The sequence below is a fragment of the Esox lucius genome, chromosome 14 (assembly GCF_011004845.1).
Source record: "Esox lucius isolate fEsoLuc1 chromosome 14, fEsoLuc1.pri, whole genome shotgun sequence".
NCBI lineage: Eukaryota > Metazoa > Chordata > Actinopteri > Esociformes > Esocidae > Esox > Esox lucius.
This window is the reverse complement of record NC_047582.1, coordinates 27,020,185-27,045,335: the sequence shown is the minus strand read 5'-3', so window position 1 is coordinate 27,045,335 and position 25,151 is coordinate 27,020,185. Positions and strand designations below refer to the sequence as shown.

The 25,151-nt window shown below is 43.4% G+C and overlaps 1 protein-coding gene across 2 annotated transcripts; it reads right to left on the bottom strand.

The window, feature by feature from the left end:
- Window positions 1-11,659: 11,659 nt before the first annotated feature.
- Window positions 11,660-24,297, bottom strand: LOC105027272 (neuropeptide FF receptor 2). Of its 2 annotated transcripts, none has more exons than XM_010899302.5 (6): window positions 24,184-24,297; window positions 17,988-18,347; window positions 17,198-17,297; window positions 16,805-16,925; window positions 15,773-16,543; window positions 11,660-14,864 (listed from the first exon to the last, which is right to left on the bottom strand). In XM_010899302.5, the coding sequence occupies exons 2-6, from the start codon at window positions 18,337-18,339 to the stop codon at window positions 14,847-14,849; spliced, it is 1,362 nt and encodes a 453-aa protein (XP_010897604.3). In that variant the 5' UTR covers window positions 18,340-18,347; window positions 24,184-24,297; the 3' UTR covers window positions 11,660-14,846. The 2 variants fall into 2 exon arrangements, with proteins under 2 accessions (XP_010897604.3, XP_010897603.4); XM_010899301.5 differs by having other exon boundaries at window positions 24,189-24,297.
- Between the last annotated feature and the right edge of the window lie 854 nt (window positions 24,298-25,151).

Here is a 25,151-nt window from a genome sequence, read left to right as displayed (position 1 = left end):
CGCCATACAAAATGTTGCATTTCATTCCTTACATAATATTATAATGATGTACATAGTTTCGTGTATCGGTGTAATTATTGGTAAACCCCCCCACCTTCGCTCCTGTTGTGAGGTTCTGTTTAGATTTTGCTTTTGGTTTTTGAACGTAACCTGTTCTGTTTGGTTTTTGTCCTTTGTTCTTAAAAGCAGCCTGTCCTTCTCCTTAACACTTTCACAGTCATTGTATGGATGTGTCATTTATGGTGTGTTCTGTTCTTGAGACGTGCAATAAAAAAGTATGTTTGCTCCTGAGCCTCTGCGCCTGTGTCCTGATACCTCCACCCGTGACACCTGTGTCCTGATACCTGCACCCGTGACACCTGTGTCCTGATACCTGCACCCGTGACTCCTGTGTCCTGATACCTCCACCCGTGACTCCTGTGTCTTGATACCTGCACCCGTGACTCCTGTGTCCTGATACCTCCACCCGTGACACCTGTGTCCTGATACCTGCACCCGTGACACCTGTGTCCTGATACCTGCACCCGTGACACCTGTGTCCTGATACCTCCACCCGTGACTCCTGTGTCCTGATACCTCCACCCGTTACTCCTGTGTCCTGATACCTCCACCAGTGACTCCTGTGTCCTGATACCTCCACCAGTGACTCCTGTGTCCTGATACCTCCACCCGTGACTCCTGTGTCCTGATACCTCCACCCGTTACTCCTGTGTCCTGATACCTCCACCCGTGACACCTGTGTCCTGATACCTCCACCCGTGACTCCTGTGTCCTGATACCTCCACCCGTGACTCCTGTGTCCTGATACCTCCACCCGTGACACCTGTAATGTTCATGCTCCACTGGCTGGATCAACTACAAAACAACTACAAAAACTGGACTGCACTTCCAGAAACTGTTAAGAGTGTCAGTCTTGTTGAAGCCACAGCTTGTTATTAAGAAAAGCTGTCAAGGACCTCTCCAGTTCTTTTCTCTTCACCTCCAGATAGGTTCTGAATGGTATATAGCATTGTTGTCTGTGTTCAAGGATCTCCATTTGTGCAGTTTTTCCCCTTTTATTCTTGCACCTTGAGTTTGAGAAAAAAGTTATATAATAAATAGTTTTGAATGTGTGTATTATGACTACTGTCATTCTAATGATCATCAATCATTGTCAGTCAGTATTGCGCTGTGGGATGAGTGGAAAGTGGATGAACATATGTTTATTCAATTAAAGAGATTAACTGATTATGAGAAGGATCAATTACCTTTGAGTCTTTCATGCTATTTTCCCTAAATATCAACATAACATAGAGTCGCTGAACATTAAATTGCTTTTTTTCTGTTTTTATTTTTTACACCATGTCTGTTTTGCTGGATTTTAACATTGTCATACTAACAAGTCTCTGGCTAAAATAAATAATTAATCTCTGAATACGTTTTTGTGGAGAATGTCTGGTAAGTCATGCACTAGAACATTTACATAAATCTCTTAAGCATTGGATTTAGCTAACTGAAGCTTTTTTCCTATTGCACTTGTTGAGGTTAACTGGTATACACATACCAAGAGAAATAGCTAGGTTATGATATAGATGGGGGGAATTGTTTGAATTACAAGGAATTGCTTGTCCCATTAATAGGCTCCTATATTTATTGTTGAATGATGACTTGAGTCCTTCACTAAATTCAAATGATTAAATATCTTCTTGTTCTTCAGCACATTCAAGTTCATTTATCAATTTACCCTGTTCCAATATCAAGACATGAGTCCTGGCAGCAGTTCATTTCATTCCACCCTCATGTCATTCAAACTATTTTCCACAACCCGTCATGACTTCTCTGGTGTAGCAAGCATTGGCAGAATCTTTCAAAGTGTACAGTGTAGGCAACCAGGCAAACAATGCAAAAGCACATCCTCTCTTAAACTTAGAAATGCAAAATTAGAAACACAAAATTGTAATACATATACCAAACCTAACTAGATTAAGAAACTATAACTCTCCGACTCCCACACACAAATGTTCAAACTGCCACCATTCACAGTCAGCCTTATGTGCCACAAATCACCTCTAGAAAGGATGAGAACCAGTCCCTTGTTGAGAATGGAGCACTTAGAAAGACAACGCAGTGGAATAAATACGCTTTTAGGTTTAATCTGATAGGACCTTGCGCGATTTCAGACACTTTCTGAGCCACTCCTGGGAATCCACTAGGATTTCTGGCAATTCAGGCTCTCATGCATGATTCAGGCATCTTTAAGAACACGTATCTAGACGTCCGTTTTGTAGATTTGTATCTGACTGTTGTGGCGTGGGTGGGCCAGCCCGGATGTCAACGGAGAAGTCGGAATGCAGCCCAAACCAACAGACCCGATGAGCCACACTTGAGGACCATCAGGGTCAGGGCTGGGACAAAAGGAGACAGGTGAGGAAGAGGGTCTGGATGTGCTGACTCTGCTGTTTGTTTAGTTTCCAGAAACTGAAGGCAGCACAGCCTGAGCTGCCTGTCCCGAAGACAGATGTCCAGGTCTGTGTGCCAGCTGGATTTCATAAAACCCTGGATGCTTTTGTTTTCATTTGGGCTCTGATTTAAAATAACCGCCCAGGGGAAACCCTGACAGCTCTGTGTCACGACACTGTGGAGACAGGGACTAAATTCTGGTTCAATGGACTTCAAAGAATAAGTAGATCTGTTAGTCACATTCAGTTAAAAACAGTCAATATTTAACTGCCTATATGAACTGACTAAATTTACAATCCCAAATATGACAGGGTTCTTCAGATTTATTGTATTTTATATTAGTTTTTTACTTGATGGGATGAATTCGTCTCACACTTTCCAGTAAGGATTTGTATGTGTGCCACTTCACGGGCAACAACCCATCTGGCAGCTGTGACTCAAGGACCCATTTTAGCAGAGATTGATTCATTTGTTTGTTCCCCCAACACAGGATTGCTGTCCGCCAACCTCCCGCTCCGCATGGTGTGCCACATGGGGTCGGTGTGCAGTCCCACAGTTGCCAGCGTTATAGTCTCCAGCTGCTCCAAAGACATCACCCTGCCGGCCAGGATGGCTGCAGGCCCCAGGTCCCTTTGTTTTGTTTTCTTATTATTGTCTGGTACAGACAGGGATGACCGGGAGTTCAGCTCTGGCTCAGGTTCAGGAGCCATGCCATACAAGTAAACCTACCACAGAGACAGTACCTCAGCCACTAAACGTTTCCCTCTTTGAGTTCTCTGGACCGGGTTTTGGTCATTAGTCAGATAGGTGGCTGGAAAGAATCCCCATAGTGGCCTGAAACGATCGCTGAAGTGCAGCCAATTCACTTGTCGGTTACTTTTTAAAACGGTGGCGAACCGAACGTAAAAAGCAAAAGCAAACGAACGTGGTAAAACCTACTTAGCATTTAGCCAGGTTTGTAATTAACCTACGTAGCGCAGATCAAACTACGACTGATGAAGACAAACTCAGAAAGCGCAAAATGTTCACAGTTCGCTGTTGCATTTACTTTTTTAGGATGCGAAAGAAAGTCATCAATGTTAGCCCTCTGGATGTGATCAGGCAACCAGCACAACTTCATGATTTAGATACAGTCCTAGTGTTTATGTTGTCACTTGACCTGTCACTGGTGGTTTAACAAATTAGAAGACAGGCTACAGTACTCAGAAAGAATCCAGACATGAGATGCGGTGCCAGTTGGCAGATATTAAGGATTATACCTTTATACTTTTATTGTGAATTGTACAATAAAACTAAGAAAATTGAAACAAGCAAGTATTACAAGAGCAGGGCTCCATAGTGAAACAGTCCAGGTGCTAAACTGGCATGCCTGCTTTCACCCACTGAAAACATTTGGCGCATTATGAAATGGAAAATATGACTAAGGAGACCCCGAACTGTTGAGCAGCTGAAATCCAATATCAAGCAGGAATGGAAATACATTACACTTTCAGCAATTGGTCTCCAAACACTTACAGAGTGTTGTTAAAAGAAGATGCAACACAGTGGTAAACATGCCCCTGTCCCAACTTTTTTTGAAACGTGTTGATGGCATCAAATTCATAATGGGAATGTATTTTACCAAAAATAATACAATTTCTCAGTTTCAATGTTTGATATATTGTCTATGTACTACAGTATCTATACTTGACCAACTTCTTTGGAATTACCTTCTTTACCAGAAGTGCTGGGTTTTTAATAACTGTGGACAATTCATCCAATTACCCTGATATCTACCACACTTCTGATATTTCCTCTTGCAATGCATCCCTCCATCCCAGAGGACTTGAACCTTTACATCTGCAATGCTTCTCTTGTAATTGCTCCAAAAGTAAATTCTATTTTTAATTGATTCAAGGTGGTCCCTCAAATCCCCCAGCAGTAGAAACTGCAGGTCCAATCATATCCTGATATTATCAGGTAACAACCAGTCCTGGACTTGACTCCAGAAATCAGCCGCTGATTGTGTATAGTCTGCACAGGACAGGCTGTTCAATTTAACATATATTGAGCAAAACCTAGAGAGAACAATTTTTAGAGCAGATGGTGTTTACCAACTATTATACTGCTTACTGTAAAGAAATGTTTGCTTGTAAACATTTTGCACAATTGTTGTTCAATCCGTAATCAGTTCTATTTTATACATAAAAGTGATCCTTTGAATTTCCATTTGCAAGATTGGATTAAGCAAGGGGATGGGAAGAGGGGTACAGATGTGTGGTGATTGAGTGTCTGAAAGTGAAGTATAAAGACCGAATGATGAATCTGTGACACTATTAGTGGCATTCCATGAGACACTAGTTCCAGCCAAATTCCAGATTAACAGTGGCATCAATAGAATGAATATTCAAGAATGACACTCAGAATTCTACAGTACAGGACACAAAAACTTTGAGATAACTAGAGGGAGAGAGCAGCAGGGAGGGTGAGGGACATGGAGAGAGAGATAGGGTGAGAACAAGAAAGAGGGGTGGAGTGAGACAGAAAAAGAGATGGATGGGGAGAAGGGGTGAGAAAGACAAATATCACGGGGGTAATCCATTGGGCATCTCTGTCCTGACGAGGTCAAAAGTCTTCCATGTTTTCAGGCTGAAGCACTAACGATTAAATAAACACAACAGTGTAGGGTGAAGTCATATAACATTATGGACGCCAGGAAAAGTGGGTATGATTAACTGTTTAACTACGGCTTGGAAGGGCCACTGATCACAATAATGGCCATGTCATAAGTGAGGAGGCCAAGGCATATACACCGATCAGCCATAACATTATGACCACCTGCCTAATATTGTGTAGGTCCCCCTTTTGTCACCAAAACAGCCCTGACCCGTCGATGCATGGACTCCAATAGACCTCTGAAGGTGTGCTGTGGTATCTGGCACCAAGACGTTAGCAGCAGATCCTTTTAGTCCTGTATGTTGTGAGGTGGGGCCTCCATGGATCGGACCTGTTTGTCCGGCACATCCCACAGATGCTCGATTGGATTGAGATCTGGGGAATCTGGAGGCCAAGTCAACACCTTGAACTCGTTGTTGTGTTCCTCAAACTGTGAAATGTGATTCATCAGACCAGGCCACCTTCTTCCATTGCTCCGTGGTCCAGTTCTGATGCTCATGTGCCCATTTGTAGGGGCTTTCGGCAGTGGACAGGGGTCAGCATGGGCACCCTGACTGGTCTACGGCTACGCAGCCCCATACGCAACAAACTGTGATGCACTGTGTGTTCGGACACCTTTCTATCAGTACCAGCATGAACTTTTTCAGCAATTTGAGCTACAGTAACTCGTCAGTTGGATCAGATAATGACCACACAGCCCAGCCTTCCCCACGTGCATCCATGAGCCTTGGCCGCCCGTGACCCTGTCACCGGTTCACCCCTTTTCCTTCCTTGGACCACTTTTGATAGGTACTGACCACTGCCGACCAGGAACGCCCCACAATGGCTGTAGTTTTAAAGATGCTCTGACCCAGTCGTCTAGCCATCTCAATTTGGCCCTTGTCAAAGTCAATCAGATCCTTACGCTTGCCCATTTTTCCTGCTTCTAACACATCAACTTTGAGGACATAATGTTCACCTGCTGCATAATATGTCCCACCCACTGACAGGTGCCATGATAACGAGATCATCAGTGTTATTCACTTCAGTGGTCAGACTGTTATGGCGGATCGATGTGTATTATCATTATTATTACCTTAAGGCTTTGAGATGTTGTCCTCTAGTCTATAATGAACATTTAAATCATCTGTGGAAGCATTATTTTTGGACTTATAATGAGACATGCACTGAAGTCCCACAGCGCAATCTACAAAGACAATAGTGGTATTTGCCATAGAACGGCAGGAAACAGAGATTATGGAAAGTACTTAAAGTCTAATTCCTCCATTGGGTTGCCGATAAGCCCGAATAAAGAAGTCAGAGGCTTACGTGTTGTGGAAAGGAAATCCATGTGTTCACTCAGCACAGATTCAAGCATCCCGAAATAGAAGAACCCGCCTGCCTCATCCATGATTCAGATTGTCAATGGCCAGTGAGTTTACATTAAAGTTACATGAGCCCATGAGATCCCAGCTAAACACACACATGGCAACAGATGGGGAGGGGGACACTGCATGTCTTACATGGTTTAACATGTCAATGAGGCCCAGCATAATATGCTGAAGCATAATACAACAACAACAACAGAAATAAACAGAAATAGTGGAGTACTTTGCTGTTTGATTGAGAACAGGTGGATGGGATGTGGATATGTGTCAAAGGAGGTGTGTTAGTGTGTAGTGCTGTGGGATTAGATGGAGAAGGGCTGTGAGATGGTGAGCGATGGCAGGGAGAGGGTTATAGTAAAGGCAGAGGTAGAAAGGAAGAGCTAAAGACAAAAAAACAGAAACACAATGAGACTGCACACAAGACAAGAGGCTTGTGGTGAGGCATTTGTTAAAATGGATGTTTGTTTTGATGACTTTCTCCTGTTCCGGGGTCAGTTGTTGTTTTTGCCAGGGCCTCTGTGGCCCCAGTGTTTGTCACTCTGCTACACACCTGTTGCTCTCCACTCCTGAGACACAAGCTCTGTTCGTGGGTCATGACCGTTTGTTCGGCCACCACAAGCTGGCACAACAGTCATCGGTATTCCTCTTGTGTTTATATTCACAAAGCCAAATCCTTATTTCACGGGCAGGCAGGCAACATTTTCAGTGGAAGCCGATAGTGAGTAAAACAATGAATGAAGTCTCCATGTCACCACAAATCCTTAGTTTGTTAAGTTGGTCATGTTGTTCTTTGTTGTTTGTCACTCGTGTGGCTTATTATCCTGTACATGATCCCAATTCTAGCTTTTTTAACACGGGGATCAAAAACGTCTTTTTTTTTCCATGAACTGGCACCTTAACGTGGTGGAGGGGTTTGAGTACCCGAGTGACCCTAGGAGCTATGTTTTCTGGGGCTATATGCCCCTGGTAGGGTCTCCCAAGGCAAACAGGTCCTAGGCGACGGGTCAGACTAAGAGCGGTTCAAAACCCTTTAATGATGGGTTACATTTTGAGCACCGTGACGTCGCCTGGTATGGCGCTGCCGGTGCCCCACCCTGGAGCCAGGCCTGGGGTTGGGGCTCGTATGCGAGCGCCTGTTGGCCAGGCCTTTCCCCATGAGGCCCGGCCGGGCTCAGCCTGAACGAGCGATGTGGGGCCGCCTTCCCGTGGGCTCACCACCTACAGGAGGGACCATAAGGGGTGAGTGCGGAGAGGATCGGGCAGCAGTCAAAGGCGGGGGCCTCGACAACCCGATCCCTGAACATGGAAACTAGCTCTAGGGACGTGGAACGTCACCTCGCTGGCAGGGAAGGAGCCTGAGATCGTGCGTGAGGTTGAGAGGTTCCGACTTGACATAGTCGGGATCACCTCTACGCACGGCTTGGGCTCTGGAACCACACTCCTTGAGAGAGGATGGACTCTTCACCACTCTGGAGTTGCCCATGGTGAGAGGCGTTGGGCTGGTGTGGGTTTGCTTATAGCTCCCCAGCTCTGCCGCCATGTGTTGGAGTTTACCCCGGTGAACGAGAGGGTCGTTTCCCTGCCCCTATGGGTCGGGGATAGGTCTCTCACTGATGTTTGTGCCTACGGGCCGAACGGCAGTGCAGAGTACCCAAACCTTCTTGGAGTCTCTGGGAGGGGTGCTGGAAAGTGCTCAGACTGGGGACTATCGTTCTACTGGGGGACTTTAACGCCCACGTGGGCAACGACAGTGACACCTGGAGGGGCGTGATTGGGAGGAACGGCCCCCCTGATCTGAACCCAAGCGGTGTTCATTTATTGGACTTCTGTGCTAGTCACAGTTTGTCCATAATGAACACCATGTTCAAGCATAAAGGTGTCCATCAGTGCACGTGGCACCAGGACACCTTAGGCCGTAGGTCGATGATCGACTTTGTTGTCGTTTCATCTGACCTGCGGCCATATGTCTTGGACACTCGGGCGAAGAGAGGGGCGGAGCTGTCAACTGATCACCACCTGGTGGTGAGTTGAATCCGATGGCGGGGGAGGAAGCTAGACAGACTCGGCAGACCCAAGCGTACTGTAAGGGTTTGCTGGGAACGTCTGGCCGAGTCTCCTGTCAGAGAGATCTTTAACTCCCACCTCCGGCAGAGCTTCGACTGGATCCCGAGGGAGGCTGGAGATATCAAGTCCGAGTGGACCATGTTCTCCACCGCCATTGTCGAAGCGGCCTCTCGGAGCTGTGGCCGTAAGGTTTCCGGTGCCTGTCGAGGCGGCAATCCCAGAACCCGGTGGTGGACACCGGAAGTAAGGGATGCCGTCAAGCGGAAGAAGGAGTCCTATCAGGCCTGGTTTGCTTGTGGGACTCCTGAGGCAGCTGACGGGTACCGGCAGGCCAAGTAGACTGCAGCCCGGCTGGTTGTGGAGGCAAAAACTTGGGCCTGGGAGGAGTTCGGTGAGGCCATGGAGAAGGACTATCGGCTGGCCTCGAAGAGATTCTGGCAAACCATCCGGCGCCTCAGGAGAGGGAAACAGTGCCCTACCAACGCTGTTTACAGTAGAGGTGGGCAGCTGTTGACCTCAACTGAGGATGTCGTCGGGCGGTGGAAGGAGTACTTCGAGGATCTCCTCAATCCCGCCGGAAGCGGAGGATGAGGGCTCAGAGGTGGACTCGTCCATCACCCGGGCTGAAGTCACAGAGGTAGTCAAGAAACTAATCGGCGGCAAGGCAACGAGGGTGGATGAGATCCGCCCTGAGTACCTCAAGTCTCTGGATGTTGTGGGGCTGTCTTGGCTGACACGCCTGTGCAGCATCGCGTGGCGGTCGGGGAGGGTGTGTTCCAACTACAGGGGGATCACACTTCTCAGCCTCCCCGGGAAAGTCTATGCCAGGGTACTGGAGAGGAGAATACGGCCGATAGTAGATCCTTGGATTCAGGAGGAACAGTGTGGTTTTCGTCCGGGCCGTGGAACACTGGACCAGCTCTATACCCTCAACGGGTTGCTGGAGGGTTCATGGGAGTTTGCCCAACCAGTCCACATGTGTTTTGTGGATTTGGAGAAGGCATTCGACTGTGTCCCTCGCGGCATCCTGTGGAGGGTGCTTCGAATATGGGGTCCTGGGTCCTTTGTTAAGGGCTGTCAGGTCCCTGTACGACCGAAGCAGGAGCTTGGTCCGCATTGCCGGCAGTAAGTAAGACTTGTTCCCAGTGCATGTTGGACTCCGACAGGGCTGCCCTTTGTCGCCGGTTCTGTTCGTAATTTTTATGGACAGAATTTCTAGGCGCAGCCAGGGGCCGGAGTGTGTCAGGTTTGGGGACCACACAATTTCGTCTCTGCTCTTTGCGGATGATGTTGTCCTGTTGGCCCCTTCAAACCAGGACCTTCAGCATGCACTGGGACGGTTTGCAGCCGAGTGTGAAGCGGTGGGGTTGAGAATCAGAACCTCCAAATCCGAGGCCATGGTCCTCAGTCGGAAAAGGGTGGCTCGCCCACTTCAGGTTGGTGGGGAGTGCCTGCCTCAAGTGGAGGAGTTTAAGTATCTAGGGGTCTTGTTCACGAGTGAGGGAAGGATGGAACGGGAGATTGACAGATGGATCGGTGCAACTTCTGCAGTAATGCGGTCGATGTATCGGTCTGTCGTGGTGAAGAAAGAGCTGAGTCAATCTACGTTCCTACTCTCACCTATGGTCATGCTTTGTCATTTCGGGTTATTGTGTGTAGATTGGTGAGGAAAACATAATTTTAATACATTTTGGAATCCGACAATAACACTAGAAATTGTGGAAATGATGGCCATTTAAAGCTTCTGCAGTAATGCGGTCGATGTATCGGTCTGTCGTGGTGAAGAAAGAGCTGAGCCGCAAGGCGAAGCTCTTGATTTACTGGTCAATCTCTCTCACCTATGGTCATGAGCTTTGGGTCATGACCGAAAGGACAAGATCCCGGATACAGGCGGCCGAAATGAGGTGGCTGGGCGATCCCTTAGAGCAGGGGTGTCAAACCGATTCCACAGAGGGCCGAGTGTCTGCAGGTTTTTGGTTTTTCCTATAAATTGGTTCCCAGTTCAGACCTACACAACCAGGTGAGGGTAGAAACTAACCATGACAGCAGGGAAAAACATAGGCTTGACACTTCATTCCTCATTTTTGGGAAGACCATCATCCGACAGTGCAGAAAGGTTATTCTGTAGCAAATCACACATTGACTGAACAATAACATCTTATGTTTTTCAGGTATAAAATGTCCCACCTGGAACAATATAATTTCTTTCATTTTTATGTCATTATCTAATTGAACAGAATTTATTAATGCCCAGGAATGCATTATAGGAGAATTTCACTTGTTTTATGATCCCTCTCTTTGAAAAAAGGTATATGGGCCAGGAAAACAGTACTTCATGGTTGAATGATTTTTTTAAAGCCAAACATCCAAGTGAAGCACTCTGGGAATTTGATTATGTTGATTATTTCTTAGCAAGTCAATGTTAATTCACAATCAACCAAATTCACAGTAAATTTTAGGTGACTTTTTGTTAGAAAAAAAAAAGGATTTAGGTCATGTGAGCATGTGTTTTCAAATAGATTTAAGTTAACTTGTTTGAAAAACAAGCTCATATAACTGAAAATCACTCTGGTATTATAATATATGGACACTATGGCACAGATCTTGACTACACAGTTGATTAATTACACTTTTCACAAACCTTTAACATCTAGACTAACCGTGACTCTCAAAAATATTCACCCCCTTGGACTTTTCACATTCTACGGTTACAACATTAAACCAAAATGGTTTTTAATCCACTAATGGTTTTTAATCCATTAATGTTTTTTCCCACTGATCAACTAAAAAAACGCCCCTAAAGTCAAAGTGAAAAATAAAACTCTTCAAATTGTTCTAAATTATTTAAGTATAAAACAAAAAATAACTGCACACTGTTGCTTCGACATGCCTGAATGAGCTCTGGTGCCAACAATTTTCTTTAGAAGTCTCGTAATTAGTAGAATGGAGCCCGCCTGAGTGTAATCAAGGGGATTCACATGATCTCAGGGTAAATACACCGGTCTCAGGGAGGTCCCACAGTTGGGTAGCACAATTCTTAATAAAATTGACATCCTGTACACAAAGCAACATTCAAAGCTGTAATGTTTTAGTTGTGGTGTAGTGTTGGTTAAGGAACCAGGCGCAGGCATTTCTCTCGTTCGTGGAGTTTAATCAAAAACAAACAAAACCGAACACGAACGGACAACGATAACTAATATACTGATGAAAAGAAAGGTGCGCGACAACGCGTCTTAACTAGCAAACTTCAACAGTACAAACAAGCACCACTCACCGCTAACCGAACAAACATAACAGCAACAATATCCACAATGTGGGGAGCAGAGGGGAAACATTTAAACACATACAAATTAGCTCAATTGGGACCTGGTGTGGAAGACTGGAAACATGTGACAGACCGGGAAGTGTTCGTGTAATATGGGAACTGAAGGTGCACGTAACGGTGGCGCTGCTGCTCACCTAACCGTGACAAAAGCAAATCCAGAATACGGTTCAGTTAAACTTCATTTTGAGAGTCCCAATTTCCATATGTAGATGTTTTATAGTTAAAAAAAAAAAATCAACAAACTATCGGTTGATAAGCAACTTCTTGGTAAAGTTAGGGTTAGGTTTAGAAGTTTTAGGGGAAGGGTTAAGGTTAGGGTTAGTATAAAGTTTAAGGTTAGGATAAGGGTTTGTAGATGGTTAGATAAAATGTTACTGATTGTCTGTAAATAATCTATCAAGCATTTACAGACACCTTTATCCATGGAGCAGAGTAGTCTATAGATGCTGGGTAAAATGGAGGCAATCTGTAAGAAAACATGATGAAGTCTGCAGGAAACTTGGGACTTGAAGGTTCATCTTTCATCTTCCTGCAGGACAAAGACCCGAATTATACAACCAAAGCCACAATGTAGTGGCTTAAAAAAACGTGTCAAAGTCCAGGGGTGGCCCAGTCAAAGAGCAGACCTCAATTCAATTGAGAATATGTAAAAAGAGTTGCTTAAGTGCAACTCAAAGTGTACACACATTCACAAACTCACTGACTCAGGAACTAATTTTCCAAGTTGATTTCTGAGGTGTTTATTGTAAGCATTTTACTGGGAACGTCTAAATATGTTGTGTTATGCAAGTGTGACAAAATGTGCGGATTAGATTTCTAAACCAGCCTGTTCCACTTTATCAGCAATGACAAGCTCACCCAGCGCTCACATCGTTTGCATTAAAGCCAGACACACATCAACACAACAAAACAATATAGCACAGCATTTGACATTTTTTCTAGAAATAAAAGAACCCATTATTTATTAGGTTTAGCCACAGTGTGTGTGCATGCGATCCTGCCTGTCTATAAATAGTACCATCCCAGACTGTGGGGGGTGAACTCATCGTCAATGACAAGCTGAGGTATTACTTCATGAAGCACATTTCTTAGATCAGACAATCACAATACCAGCTACTATGCATCACTTCACGACAAATTGTGGCCCCCTTTGTTTCATGACAGCGACACCCAACCGATCATACATTTCATGACTCTGAGGGCCATGATACATATTATATTTATACAATAATGAGGTCCTAAGCAAATCCATCTACTTCCCAACAATGTCAGTGAGTCAGCTGTCATAACTGCTTGGGAACTAAATTCCATGAAGGGGAAAATATAGCAAAATACTATCACCGATTTTGCAGCAGGACAAACATTTCCCAACAGAGTAAAGCATGCATACATAATTCAACACGCAGTGTGAAGATTACCTTTAAATGATGTTGTTAAGTTGTATTGTCTTTGTATTAGAACAACGATAGATTACAGTCAGAGTAACAATTATTCCTGACTTTCAGAAGAGGTAACTACATTTTGGCACATAAAACCTGGTTCACTCATCGTTAAAAGTAACTATTCAAACACCGCTATTTAAAAACAAAAAAACAAACACCAAAATCTGAATATTCTTCACTGCATCCAACAAGTACATTGGTCAATCATTGGTCGATTCCATCCCTTTTACTCCCAGACCCGTCTAAGTGTGCAGGTCATGTTCTCATCCAGTCACAGTCCCAAGGAAATAGATTAGTCATATCACCTCAGCCTTGGCTCTGAGTTCCCCCCATACACACCATCCAGAACACATCCCCACTGACTGGAGGAAAGGTTGTCTGTGGTAGCTTCTGAACGGTCACCATCTAGGTCCTCATCCATCAAGGTTCCAGCCTCACTCTCCCTCACATCTCTGAGATATCTGGAGTACAGCCAGTAACCCAGGCATCCATCCAGCCTCCCACACCCACCTCCCAACAGGGAGGTGTGGAGTGAAGCACTGCAAGAATCCCCTGTTCTTCAACTGTTGTCCACCAGCCATGGCTGAACCCACGCATATCATCTGTGACAACCAATGAGATGTCCTCTTCAAGTGTGAGACGCTACCCTAAAATGTTCCCAGTCACCAGTCGGGAGCCCTCAGGGAATTTATCAAAACCGAGAAAAACCAAGTATGGGTAACTGCTACACAACATGCCAACCGTTGACTGATTAGCCAGCATGAATGACCAAGGTTGTAGACGTAATGTATGGTTAGTTGTAGCCTTGGGCTATCAGGCTGCCCTGATACATTGGTAGGTTAACTTTTGGCACGTTAGGTTCTGGCGGAGCCACCAGGATACAGGTGACCAGTGGGAAGCCCCTCCGACCGCCAGGCATGTTAATGTCACCCAGGGACCAGTGTTCACCGGCAGAAGGTAACATATCATATAGGCACAGGTGCAAAAGTACAACTTAGAAGTATTTTGCTGTGTTTACCAGGCGAAGGAAAATCCTAATTAAGATCAAAATGACCATGTGAAGGCATTTTATTTAGGCCTTAAATCTAAACTTCCCCCACCTGGTGAACACAGCAAAGTATTTTTCGAGGAAGTACACCTACTTTTTACATTTAACACCTCTGCGAATAGGTTATGTAAACAACTAATAACGGTGTCACCTTGATACACCCAGACACAGTGTTGTTCTCTCCCCATTCAGGCACTGCAAGCAATGGCAGAAAACACACACAAACAACGCAACATTTGTGCACCCATTGATGAAAAAAATAAACTGTTTTCAGAATTAACTTAAAATGTACAACTATTTCTGTAAAACTGAGTGTGCAATATATTCTCTGGCTTAGAAGTCCATGCTCTTGTAGTACAGTATTTGCATGGTAAAAAAAAGGTTGCGCAACCTAATGCATGCTCTTGGAACTTTCATTGACCCAATTTCATTTGCTTGGTGTCCACTGGCTGCTGCACGGCTGAAATAAGGTTGAGTGCACCTTCTTTTGAGACATTCTGTGTGTTTCATAGGTCATATATTACCTGCAGAAGGAAAAGAAAGCAGATGTATCCCCTTAAACATCAGCTGAAGCTCATATCTTAATCACGGTTAAGATCAGAATGGAATTTTCCTCAAGAACGGAAAAGTGCTTAATTACATATTTTCAAATCTATCTGTAGCTTATGGTATTTTTTCCCAGTCATGTCTATTTCTCTATCGATTTTAGTGTAATAGAACGTAATGAAGGCTTGCATGAATCAACTAATGTATACTGCTGACGACAACTTCCTGTAAAACCTGAAAAGCATGGAAATAGTTCCTTGGTAATTATTGTCCCTCTACACTACAATCAGTGTCTCTGTATGGAATCAAGCATCCTCCACAAAAAAAACAGATGTTTTGACAGGAAGCGCATGCCTATCCTATGCAGATGTCTGTACGAGTAGGAGACCATGAGTGAAACCAACCCAATCAGATATTGTGCCGTGGGGGGAAGAATCCTATTTTCCCTTTTTCCTTAATGGGTAACGGGAAAATTAAGATGTCATCACATTAACCCTCAAGGGTCTATCTGTGCGTGGTTGCATTGTCAATCCTAATGAATACCATGAAAGTACCTGCATACTCTACCCTATGGCCGGAGCTGTCCTCTGTGCTCAGTATGTGTAGATAGTACACTAAAACCTGATGAGCACTACATGTCCTAATGGCATATAAGTGCATCACAGTTCAAATTCAGTGTTTATATCCAGGACTTCCTCTCCGCGTGTATTACATGGTTCATGGGGTGTCAGTGTGGTGTTTGCATCTCCAGGTCTTTATGGCGGGCATGTTATCAGCAATACCTTCACCGCGTCCTAAACGTGTACGGCACAGCATGAGTACAGAATGTCCAGCGAACGTTCAAATGGCACTTAAAGCATACAGTTGCTGTTTAAATATGGGATACCTTCTCCAGGTCCTCCATGACCAGATCCTGCTCGTTCACGTTGCTCCCCGACGTCTGCCCATCCGATGTCCGCCCAACGTCCTCCCCCCGAACCGTGCCCTTCCCATTCACCACAGCCAAGCCCGACCCCAGTGAACTAGGCCCAGTGGGTAAGTGCAGGTTTGCTGGTAAAATGGCGTTGCCTTGGATACGGTGCGAGTAGGTCTTCCGGTGCTCCGTGTCAGAGGAGCACAGCTGGAACTTGAACGCGGCCTGGAAGCCCCGCCGGAAGTTCTCGTTGAAGAAGCCGTAAATGATGGGGTTGACGGAGGAGTTGAAGAAGGCCAGCCAGTGAGCCATCGGGTAAACGTAGATGTTGACGACGCGGTGCTGCCTGGCTGTCAGGCTGGCGTAGTCGCTCAGCATCATCAGCGTCCACAGTGGCAGCCATGACAGGATGAAGAGCAACGCCACCACCAGCAGCATCTTGATCACCCGCTTCTTCTTCTTCGACACCGCGTGGCGATGGTTGTCCGGGCCGGGCTTCGTCCCGTCCCTGCTGCCGCTGCCCCCGCCTGAGGTGGGCACGGCGGTCTTGAAGAGGGTGAATCCGATGCGGGCATACATGATGACAATTAGTGACAGCGGAGCCAGGTAGATGTTAGCAAATAAGACGGTGGTGTATATCTTCCTCATCTCCTGATTGGGCCAGTTCTCACGGCACCAGAAGAAGGGGCGGGTCTCGTTGTAGCTGTCTCCAAGCAGGATGAGGACCCGTTGCTCCTTGGTCACCTTGGATTAGATTAAATGATTGGATTGATTTCAGGGTCTTCAAAGATGGAACTTTGTTTTTCAAAAATTATTATTTTAGCGATGAAAGCGTGCTTCGATGCTTACTACAGACTGATTGTGTACCCAGATTTGGGTGGAATTTTTTATTTGAATTTTATTATTATATTTTTCTTGATGTGTTTGGAAATGATCTTTAACCTCAGATTTTGAATTAGGTGTCCCTTTGGAAACAATTTATTAATAAAACAATATACAATATACCTGGAGCATGACCCCTGAGGGACACATAATGGAGATAGCCAGCACCCAAATAATGACGATGATTAGGGTTGAGGTGGAGATGGTCAGCTTCTGCTGGAAGGGGTAGACAATGCAGCGGAACCTTCCAGAAGAGAGAAGGCAGGAGAGGAGAGTATAAGGTGAATCTATGTGAAAACGTCTCTATTGGCTGTATTGATGATATGTCAGAGGTAATAATTCAACTAACACACACAAACAGAAAGACACATTAACTTTTAAGTAATTCAGCTTCTAATAGAATAAAGCTCATGCTAATTTTCCCAAAAATTTTACTCACACATGCACAGACACATACTCACACACAAACACACACAGTTTAATTCAGCAAAGGAATAATTTGGTAAGGAACCTTACCTGTCGACAGCTATCGCCACCAGAGTGAAGACAGAAGCTGACACTGATATGCCTTGAACCATCCCACTCAGTTTACACACTAAACTTCCGAAAGGCCAACCTGTTATTAGACACACATATTAAGGTCCAGATGTGCTTGGACAAGAGACTTCAGGGACAAATATCGAGCAATGTGTGAAGTGGATCCTGAGCGTAAAACGCCTTTTCGTATGAAACAGGTCAATAAGATGACACTTCAAGCATAAACATACGTTAATAAGAACCGTATAAAGGGAATACTCAGAAAGACATGCTGCATGATAATAATTTGACAAACAGAAAATGGATGAACATCGACGGCACTACATGCACTCAAAACTCATGACTGTGCCACTTACAGTAAGTACTATAGGTATAGAAGCGGCCATTGTTGGCACACTTAACATTTATTTCATCCATTAGACCTACCAGCTGTCAGAAAACGTTTACAGAGTCCTTCAAGAAAACAACCCCAGTGCCGACAACGCCATGTCAGCGATGCAATAATCCCATGGGCAGAGGAGGTACACACTAAGAAGCTGTTTGCTGACAGGATTGCCTCGCTTGAGGTTACCGTGTTTTAGGTGGAGGTGGAGGGTAGGTATTAAGCTAGGATTCGAGTTTGGGTTACGGTTGAGACTAGGGTTTAGGGTTATGGTTACAATTGAAGCTGTGGTTGAGATTAGGGTTTATGGTTGAAACTGGGATTAGTGTTGAGACTTGTTGTGGTTAGGTTTGCGGCTAGGGATAGGGTTGGTCTTTGGCTACCAACCTGTTATTATGTTGTCCACCAGCGTGGTTGGCATGCAAAACATGCCCACCAGAAGATCACTAACGGCCAGGTTTAGAATGAAGAGGTTGGTGACCGTCTTCATGTTCTTGCTCCGTAGCACGATGAAACACACCACGCCATTTCCCACCATACACACAAGGAATATGAGCAGGTAGGACACGATGAAGATGGCCGCCACAGAGGGTTCGTGGAGGTAGAAATCCACATAGGTGATGTTCTGTCTGGGATTGGGCGGGTGGAGGGGGTCCTGGGTGTCCCTGGAGGAGTCGGAGAAAGTGGTGTTCCAGACCTCTGAGCTGTTGGAGCTGTTGGGCTGCTGAGTATGTGTCATGGTGGATCCTAAGGGGGGAGGGAGACAGGAAGGGGGAGGGAGAAAAGATCAGAAGAACAATATTTTTTATTGCATGTTGAAATGGTCTTGTTTTTAATCTTGTTTAAGAGCTTTTTTTGTGTCTTTGTGCGCTTACGTGTGCATGTGTGTGCGTGTGTATACGTGTGTATACGTGGCTCCAAGATGTCAGTAAATGCAGGAAAACCTATTGATTCAAGTCAATAAAGTGTTTGTGACTGTGCCAAGATCCAGTTAAAATTCTCAACTTTGCAAGATTATCCAATCAAGAGAGATAATACTTGGGTTAGACCAAAAACAATCAAGAGGCAATCCTACAGAGAGAGAGAGTAGACATTGATTGGTTGTTATACAGCACACCAACTCGTCTTCAGAAGAACTGAAGACTGTGTTTTGATTCAGTCAAGTGTGTGCTGACTGTCCTTCTCTTCCTCCCGCGCGACGAAGGGATTATCTTGTGAAATGTCAACGTATTGTTTACGTGTAGTGATTGCCTTTACGCTGCGGTGCCATGCCGAGCACCAGCACATTATCCCTCCATCACAGCTCCGTCTGACACAAAACGACTTCAATTCCTCCTAAAATTACTGCAGTGAATAACTATTGACTTTCACAGAGATAACAAGTAGTTTTAAAGTCCTTTTGAAGGACTTTAAAACGACTTCAATTCCTCCTAAAATTACTGGAGGGAATTGTTGATGGTTGTTACATTCACAGAGATAACAAGTAGTTTTAATGTCCTTTTCAAGGAAAAATACTACTTTTTGCTAAATCCACATTTCATGCTGCCTTTGGGAACTATTGTCCTATCTTTACCCATTAAGGCTTTACTTCTATCAACCTATTAAAATAACAGCAGGCACACCACTGCATTACTGAAGCCATAATTGAGACTACATAAGGGATTTTACTGAACCAATCATTCTGAATATCAATCAGCATGTTCTTCAGGGCTGTCTCTTGAAAAAATTATAAATTGTGAACCAGTAATAGCAATGATAACATTAAAGAAATTACTGAGGTAACATTTTAATTCCTCAGGTAAAAAATTGCTTATAAAGACAGAAAGAAGATAGTTGTGGATGTATGGTGGGTTGAAAAGATACAATGGTGTTTCTTGAGTAACAGCAAAATATTTAAAGTACAACCATCAACTAAATAATACCACTAAATAAATCCATTTTGTGTTTAATTTATAAAGAGCCAGAGGAACACTAACACAGACATACCGTTTACGTACGTGTTTATTCAGACCGCCAGATCAGAGCAACTAAACACGTGTTATAGTTGAGGGAATTGAACCATACAGCTGTTATATCTAAAAGCTAGACAACTTCTGTTTAATTGAAAAAGTGTGTTGTTGTAACGATCTGTGGAGGACACAGACACAGAGATGATCAAACAAAGGTTCTTTAATAAAAGTTATCACAGGGAACCACCAGGGAAAGGAGACAGGAATGTTACATGAAACAATGACTGACAGGAAACACTAGGAGGAACTTATATAGGGAAATAATGAGGGGTAAACGAGACACAGGTGAAACGACTTAAAGACCATACAAACAGACTAAACAGAACCAAAAATCAATGAACATACAGTGTGTGTCTGTGTGTGTGGGGGGGGGTTAACATGTATCCCATGTTATTGAGGGTTTGAGTAAAGTAAAAGTAGAAGTTATAAAACATTTTAATAGTACAATTTATTTTGTCTGTTTTAGGCTTGCACAAAACACGAGGGCAAAAAGCTCTATTTTGGGGCGCAAACTGTGCTGCAAAGAGTGGCGGGAAACAATGCAATCTTAAGAGATGCTAGGTTAACCGAGACCTCTCCAAACAGACGTCTGTTTCCACAAAGTCTTAGTTGAGGGATTTACACATTCATGCAACCACAGCATTGTTGTTTTGTCTTTCTTTTTTCTGAGAAATTGTAATGTTTTCTGATTTTTATTTTGGGAAAGTATTCAGACCCCTTCGTTTTTTCAACATTTTGTTACGTTATAAATTTACTCTAAACAGACAAAAGAATTGTCCACATCAATCTCCAAACAATACCCCATAATGACAAGCAAAAAATGTTTTTCGATTTTTTTGGCTAATTAATTTAATGAAATCTTATTTACATAAATGTTTAGACTCACTCAATACTTTGCTGAAGCAATTTGGCTGCAATTACATCCTCAGATCTTCTTGGGTAGGATGCTACAAGCTGTGCACACCAGTATTTGGTGACTTTCTCCCATCCTTCACTGCAGATCCTTTTGAGCTCTATAAGGTTGGATGGGGAATGTCATTGCACAGACATTTTAGGTCTCTTCAGAGATACTTCATTGGGTTCACGTCTGGGCTTTGGCTGAGCCACTCAAAGACATTCACAGACCTGTCCTGAAGCCAGTCATGTGTTGTCTTGGTCATTGTCCTGTTGGAAGATGAAGCTTCGCCCCAGTCTGACGTCCTGAGCGCTCTGGAATAGGTTTTCATCAAGGATCTGTCTGTACTTCACTCCATTCATCTCTCCCTCAATCACAACAAAGTATTGGCCCGGTGATTAGTGGTACCTGGCTTCATCGAGATGTGACGCTTGCTATTCCGGCCAAAGAGTTCAATCTTTTTTTGATCAGACAAGAGAATCTTGTTTATCATGGCAACATCCAGACAGGCTATCATGTGTCTTTTACTGAGGAGTGGTTCTCCCATCTCAACACAGGAACTCTGGATCTCTTTCAGAGTGATCATTGGGTTGTTGGTCACCTCCCTGACCAAGGCCTTTCTCCCCTGAGTGCTCATTACTTTCTGAACACACTGTACATATACATATATAAAAATATACAGTGCCTTTGGAAATAATTCAGATCCCTTCACTTTCTACACATCTTGTTTTTTATTGAACATAAATTATGATCAATATGTTCTGCCAACAATCGACACACAATACTCCATAATGACAAAAATACAAAAAGCACAGTATTCAAAGTATTGAATAAAAGTATTGGCTGAACAATCTCATGGCATAGCCTTCCTTTCAGCTCTTCCTCATTCTCGTTGAGTGAGCAAGATACTCATTCAATTTGACAGACAAACACTTTCTCAGAGAGGTTTAGGTCCTTAGACACATTTCCAAAATGTGTTGTTGTTTTCTCTTCATCTAGATCTAGTTTTATTGAAAGTAATTGGGAAAGTCTCTTAGGAAAGTAATTGGAACTGTCCAAACAGTCCCCAAATACCATATTTCAATAAATTCTGTTAATACGAAAACTATGTAAATGTAATTTTTTCCATCTTTAAAGGCATATAGAGCAATATGTTTTTCCATTTGCCAAAAAAACATACTTTTTCAATACTTTGTCAAAAATGAATACTTTTCTAAGAAAATGTTTAGGACATTTTGGGAGTTTTCTTCAGCATTTTGCATTAAAGAAATGTTTTAAAATAACCTTGTTATCGTATGAGATCCTTCTGCACAGCAGAAATTGTGTAATTATAAAGATTTCTGATTAGATTACACAAAATGTATTTATTAAGATTTCTTCTTGATGGTAGTATTTTATTTTATCATTAACAGACACTTGAACAGGTGTTTAAAGACAATGTTTAATGCAGTACCCGTCAAAGGTTTGGACACACCTACACATTAAAGATAATTTTTTTATTTTTACTATTTTCAATTATTTTACAATAAATCAAAACACGTTTATATTTTAGATTTTTCAAATTAACCACCCATTGCCTGGATGACAGCTTTGCACACTCTTGGCATTCTCTTAACCAACTTCATGACAATCACCCAGATTGCTTTTTTTAAGGAGTTTTTTTTTAAGGAAATTTTCACATAGCCTAAGCACTTGTCGGCTGGTTTTCCTTCACTCTGTAGTCCAAGTCATCCCAATCCACCTCTGGGTTGAGGTTGGGTGACTGTGGAGGCCAGGTTATCTGATGCAGCACTCCATCACTCTGCTTTTTGGTCAAACAGCCTTTACGCAGCCTAGAGGTTTATTATGGGTCATTGTCCTGTTGAAAATCAAATGATAGTCCCACTAAGCGCAAACAAGATGGGATGCCGTATTTCTGCAGAATGCTGTGGTGGCAATGCTGGTTGGGTGCGGCTTGAATTCTAAATGAATCACAAACAGTATTACCAGCAAAGCACCCCCACACCATCACACCTCCTCTTCCATGCTTCACCCCAGACCATCACACCTCCTCCTCCACGCTTCACCCCACACCATCACTCCTCCATGCTTCACGGTGGGAACCACACATGTGGAGATCATCCGTTCACCCACTCTGCATCTCACAAAGACACAGTGGTTAGAACCAAAAAAACACATATTTGGACTCAGACATCAGAACAAAGGACAGATTTCCACCAGTCTTCTTCCAATCGTCTAAAGTATTATTTTTTTCTTGGCCCAAGCAAGTTTCTTTATTCTCACTGGTGTCATAGTCATTTCTTTGCAGTGATACTCCCATAAAGGCCTGATTCACATAGTCTCTTCTGAACAACTGATGTTAAAATGTGTCTGTTACCTGAACTCTGCGAAACATTTATTTCAGCGGCAATCTGAGGTGCAGTTAATTGCCAACTTCTGAGCTGGGTAAATCTAATTAACTTATCCTCTGCTGGGTCTTACTTGTAATGGTTCTCATGAGAGCCTTTTTCATCATTGTATTTGGATGGTTTCTCTGACTGCACTTTAGATTATCCAGATTGACCGACTTTCATGTCTTAAAGTAATGATGGACTGTCTTCATTCTTTGCTTAGTTGAGTTGTTCCTAATAATATGGACTACTACAGTACAGACATGATGATGGTCTTCTGTATGCCCACTCTCCGTTGTCACCCTCTGTATACCCACCCTAACGCATAAGACAAAAGGAAATTCCACAAATTAATTTTTAATAACAAGGCACACCCATAATTGAAAGTGTAGGTGACTGCTTCATAAAGCTGATTGAGAGAATGCATAGAGTGTGCAATAGAAAAATACTTACCTCCGGTCAAAAACACTGGACAAGACTAGATATAGCAACATATTGAGATCAAGGAAAAATTACAGCCTTCTCAGACTAGTGAAGAAGCAACGTAAACCATCTGCACTTTTAGCCTTAAGCACTGGTTTAACAACTAAAGGTTTTGAATGTATGTTTGAGTTAAATATCAAGAACATGAGCTATATGGAATTTATGACATGAACAATTGAACATGAACAATTGACAATGTTGTTCTTTGCTATCATAATTGCTACATATAATACCAAAATGGAATGACAAAATACCTTATCTGGTTTAATGTAATTTCTAAAGAATTCGCGATCCAAATTTGGGTTCCAAGGCAAAGCTATTTTAGATCCACTATTCAAAAGTGAACACATCTAGGTATTAACGGAGATTTCAGAACCCTGGACAGCGGTTCGGTTCGGCATTTCCAATCTTCAACACAGAACAGGATAACGAAATGTATGGAGATAATTCATATTGTACGAATGTAGATGATGCTGGAATTCAATGCAATGAAATGTTGACATTTTAATGACATTCGCGCAACTGAATTTCAGCTGCTGAACTTAATATTAAATATATTTCTGCCGTGAAAGTGGGTAGATAAAAAAGTGGTGGACTGCAATAACTTAGACATTGATGTGAAAGATCATTCCTAAGCGCTTTGGTGTGGGCTCGTGCGCTGCTCACAGAGCTCAGGAAGTCAACTATGCATAACGGAATCAAAGCACAAACGAGGCTACCCTTTCTGCAAATGTACTCCTAATTTGTTTTCATTATAGCACATCACTAGCGAGGAAACTCCTTAAAAAAATTTAAACATATCTTACCTAACTTTTTTGAAGAAAGCACTGCTGTGAAGACGCTCCGTACATTGTAACTACCGATATTGGTGATTTGTCACTTCGTATGCTTGGACACAAACACATCCACCAACCAGCGCATGAGGCTCAGAATGAGGTGGGAGGAAGCGCGTAGGGTGGGTAGGAGTTGGTGGAATGCGTGCAGCCCAAAGCCCCACCCAAGATCTAATTATGGAGGTCAGCAAAGGTGAAAGAGCAGATCATATCGACTTCATAGGCTGGTGGTATTGCAAATGGATGTCTGTAATGAAAATGAATATGCCAAATACACAGCATTAAAACAAGAATCGCTTCCATGTAGAACCCAAAATGTTTCTACCTGGAACCAAATATGGCTCAACGTGTAACCAAAAAAAGAGTTCCAGCTTAACGACCCTTAGCCCACTGAACTGTTTTAATTATAGTGCATCGTTAATATCACAGGAGACATATCTGTGCAGGTTAATCATGACAAAGAAAATCCCTCGGAGTGGAAGTGATGTTAATACAGATGGTTTACATATAGATAATGTCTGCTCGATACTGCTCCAGTGACTGTATGTCCATCTTTACCTTCGTTCTCAATCATCAAATGTACAGTGTCATACCAATTAGATTTTGCCCTGGTTAGGGGTGAGTGATCCACATCGTGTCATGTTCCACTCTAATTGTCTGTGCAGACTTGCTTTCATGAAGCCTACAAACCTCTATGGTATTCCCTCTCATGTCAATCACCCTGGAGGGAGGAGTCAGCACCCACCAGGGCTGAATACTATTCAACAACACTTGTTTCAGTCGTGCTTAGAGATTTAAGGCACATGAGGACCTTTCCTATTGGTGGAATTGGAACTGGCAAGCCCATGCAATTATTTCAAACAGTGTTTGAACCTAGCAGTGGTTAGACCTTATTCAGTTTTATTGAGATCTGAGTGTTTCTTTGGAGACAGATCCACCAT

What these genes read in the sequence shown, in the direction of transcription:
- LOC105027272 (XM_010899301.5), bottom strand. Translation starts at nt 24,282, where the DNA reads ATGTGTTTGTGTCCAAGCATACGAAGTGACAAATCACCAATATCGGTA. An exon ending in GTGGCGATAGCTGTCGACAG is followed by an intron (nt 16,926 to 17,197) that starts GTAAGGTTCCTT and finishes CTCTTCTGGAAG; the next exon opens with GTTCCGCTGCATTGTCTACC. An exon ending in CCTCAGGGGTCATGCTCCAG is followed by an intron (nt 16,544 to 16,804) that starts GTATATTGTATA and finishes ATCTAATCCAAG; the next exon opens with GTGACCAAGGAGCAACGGGT.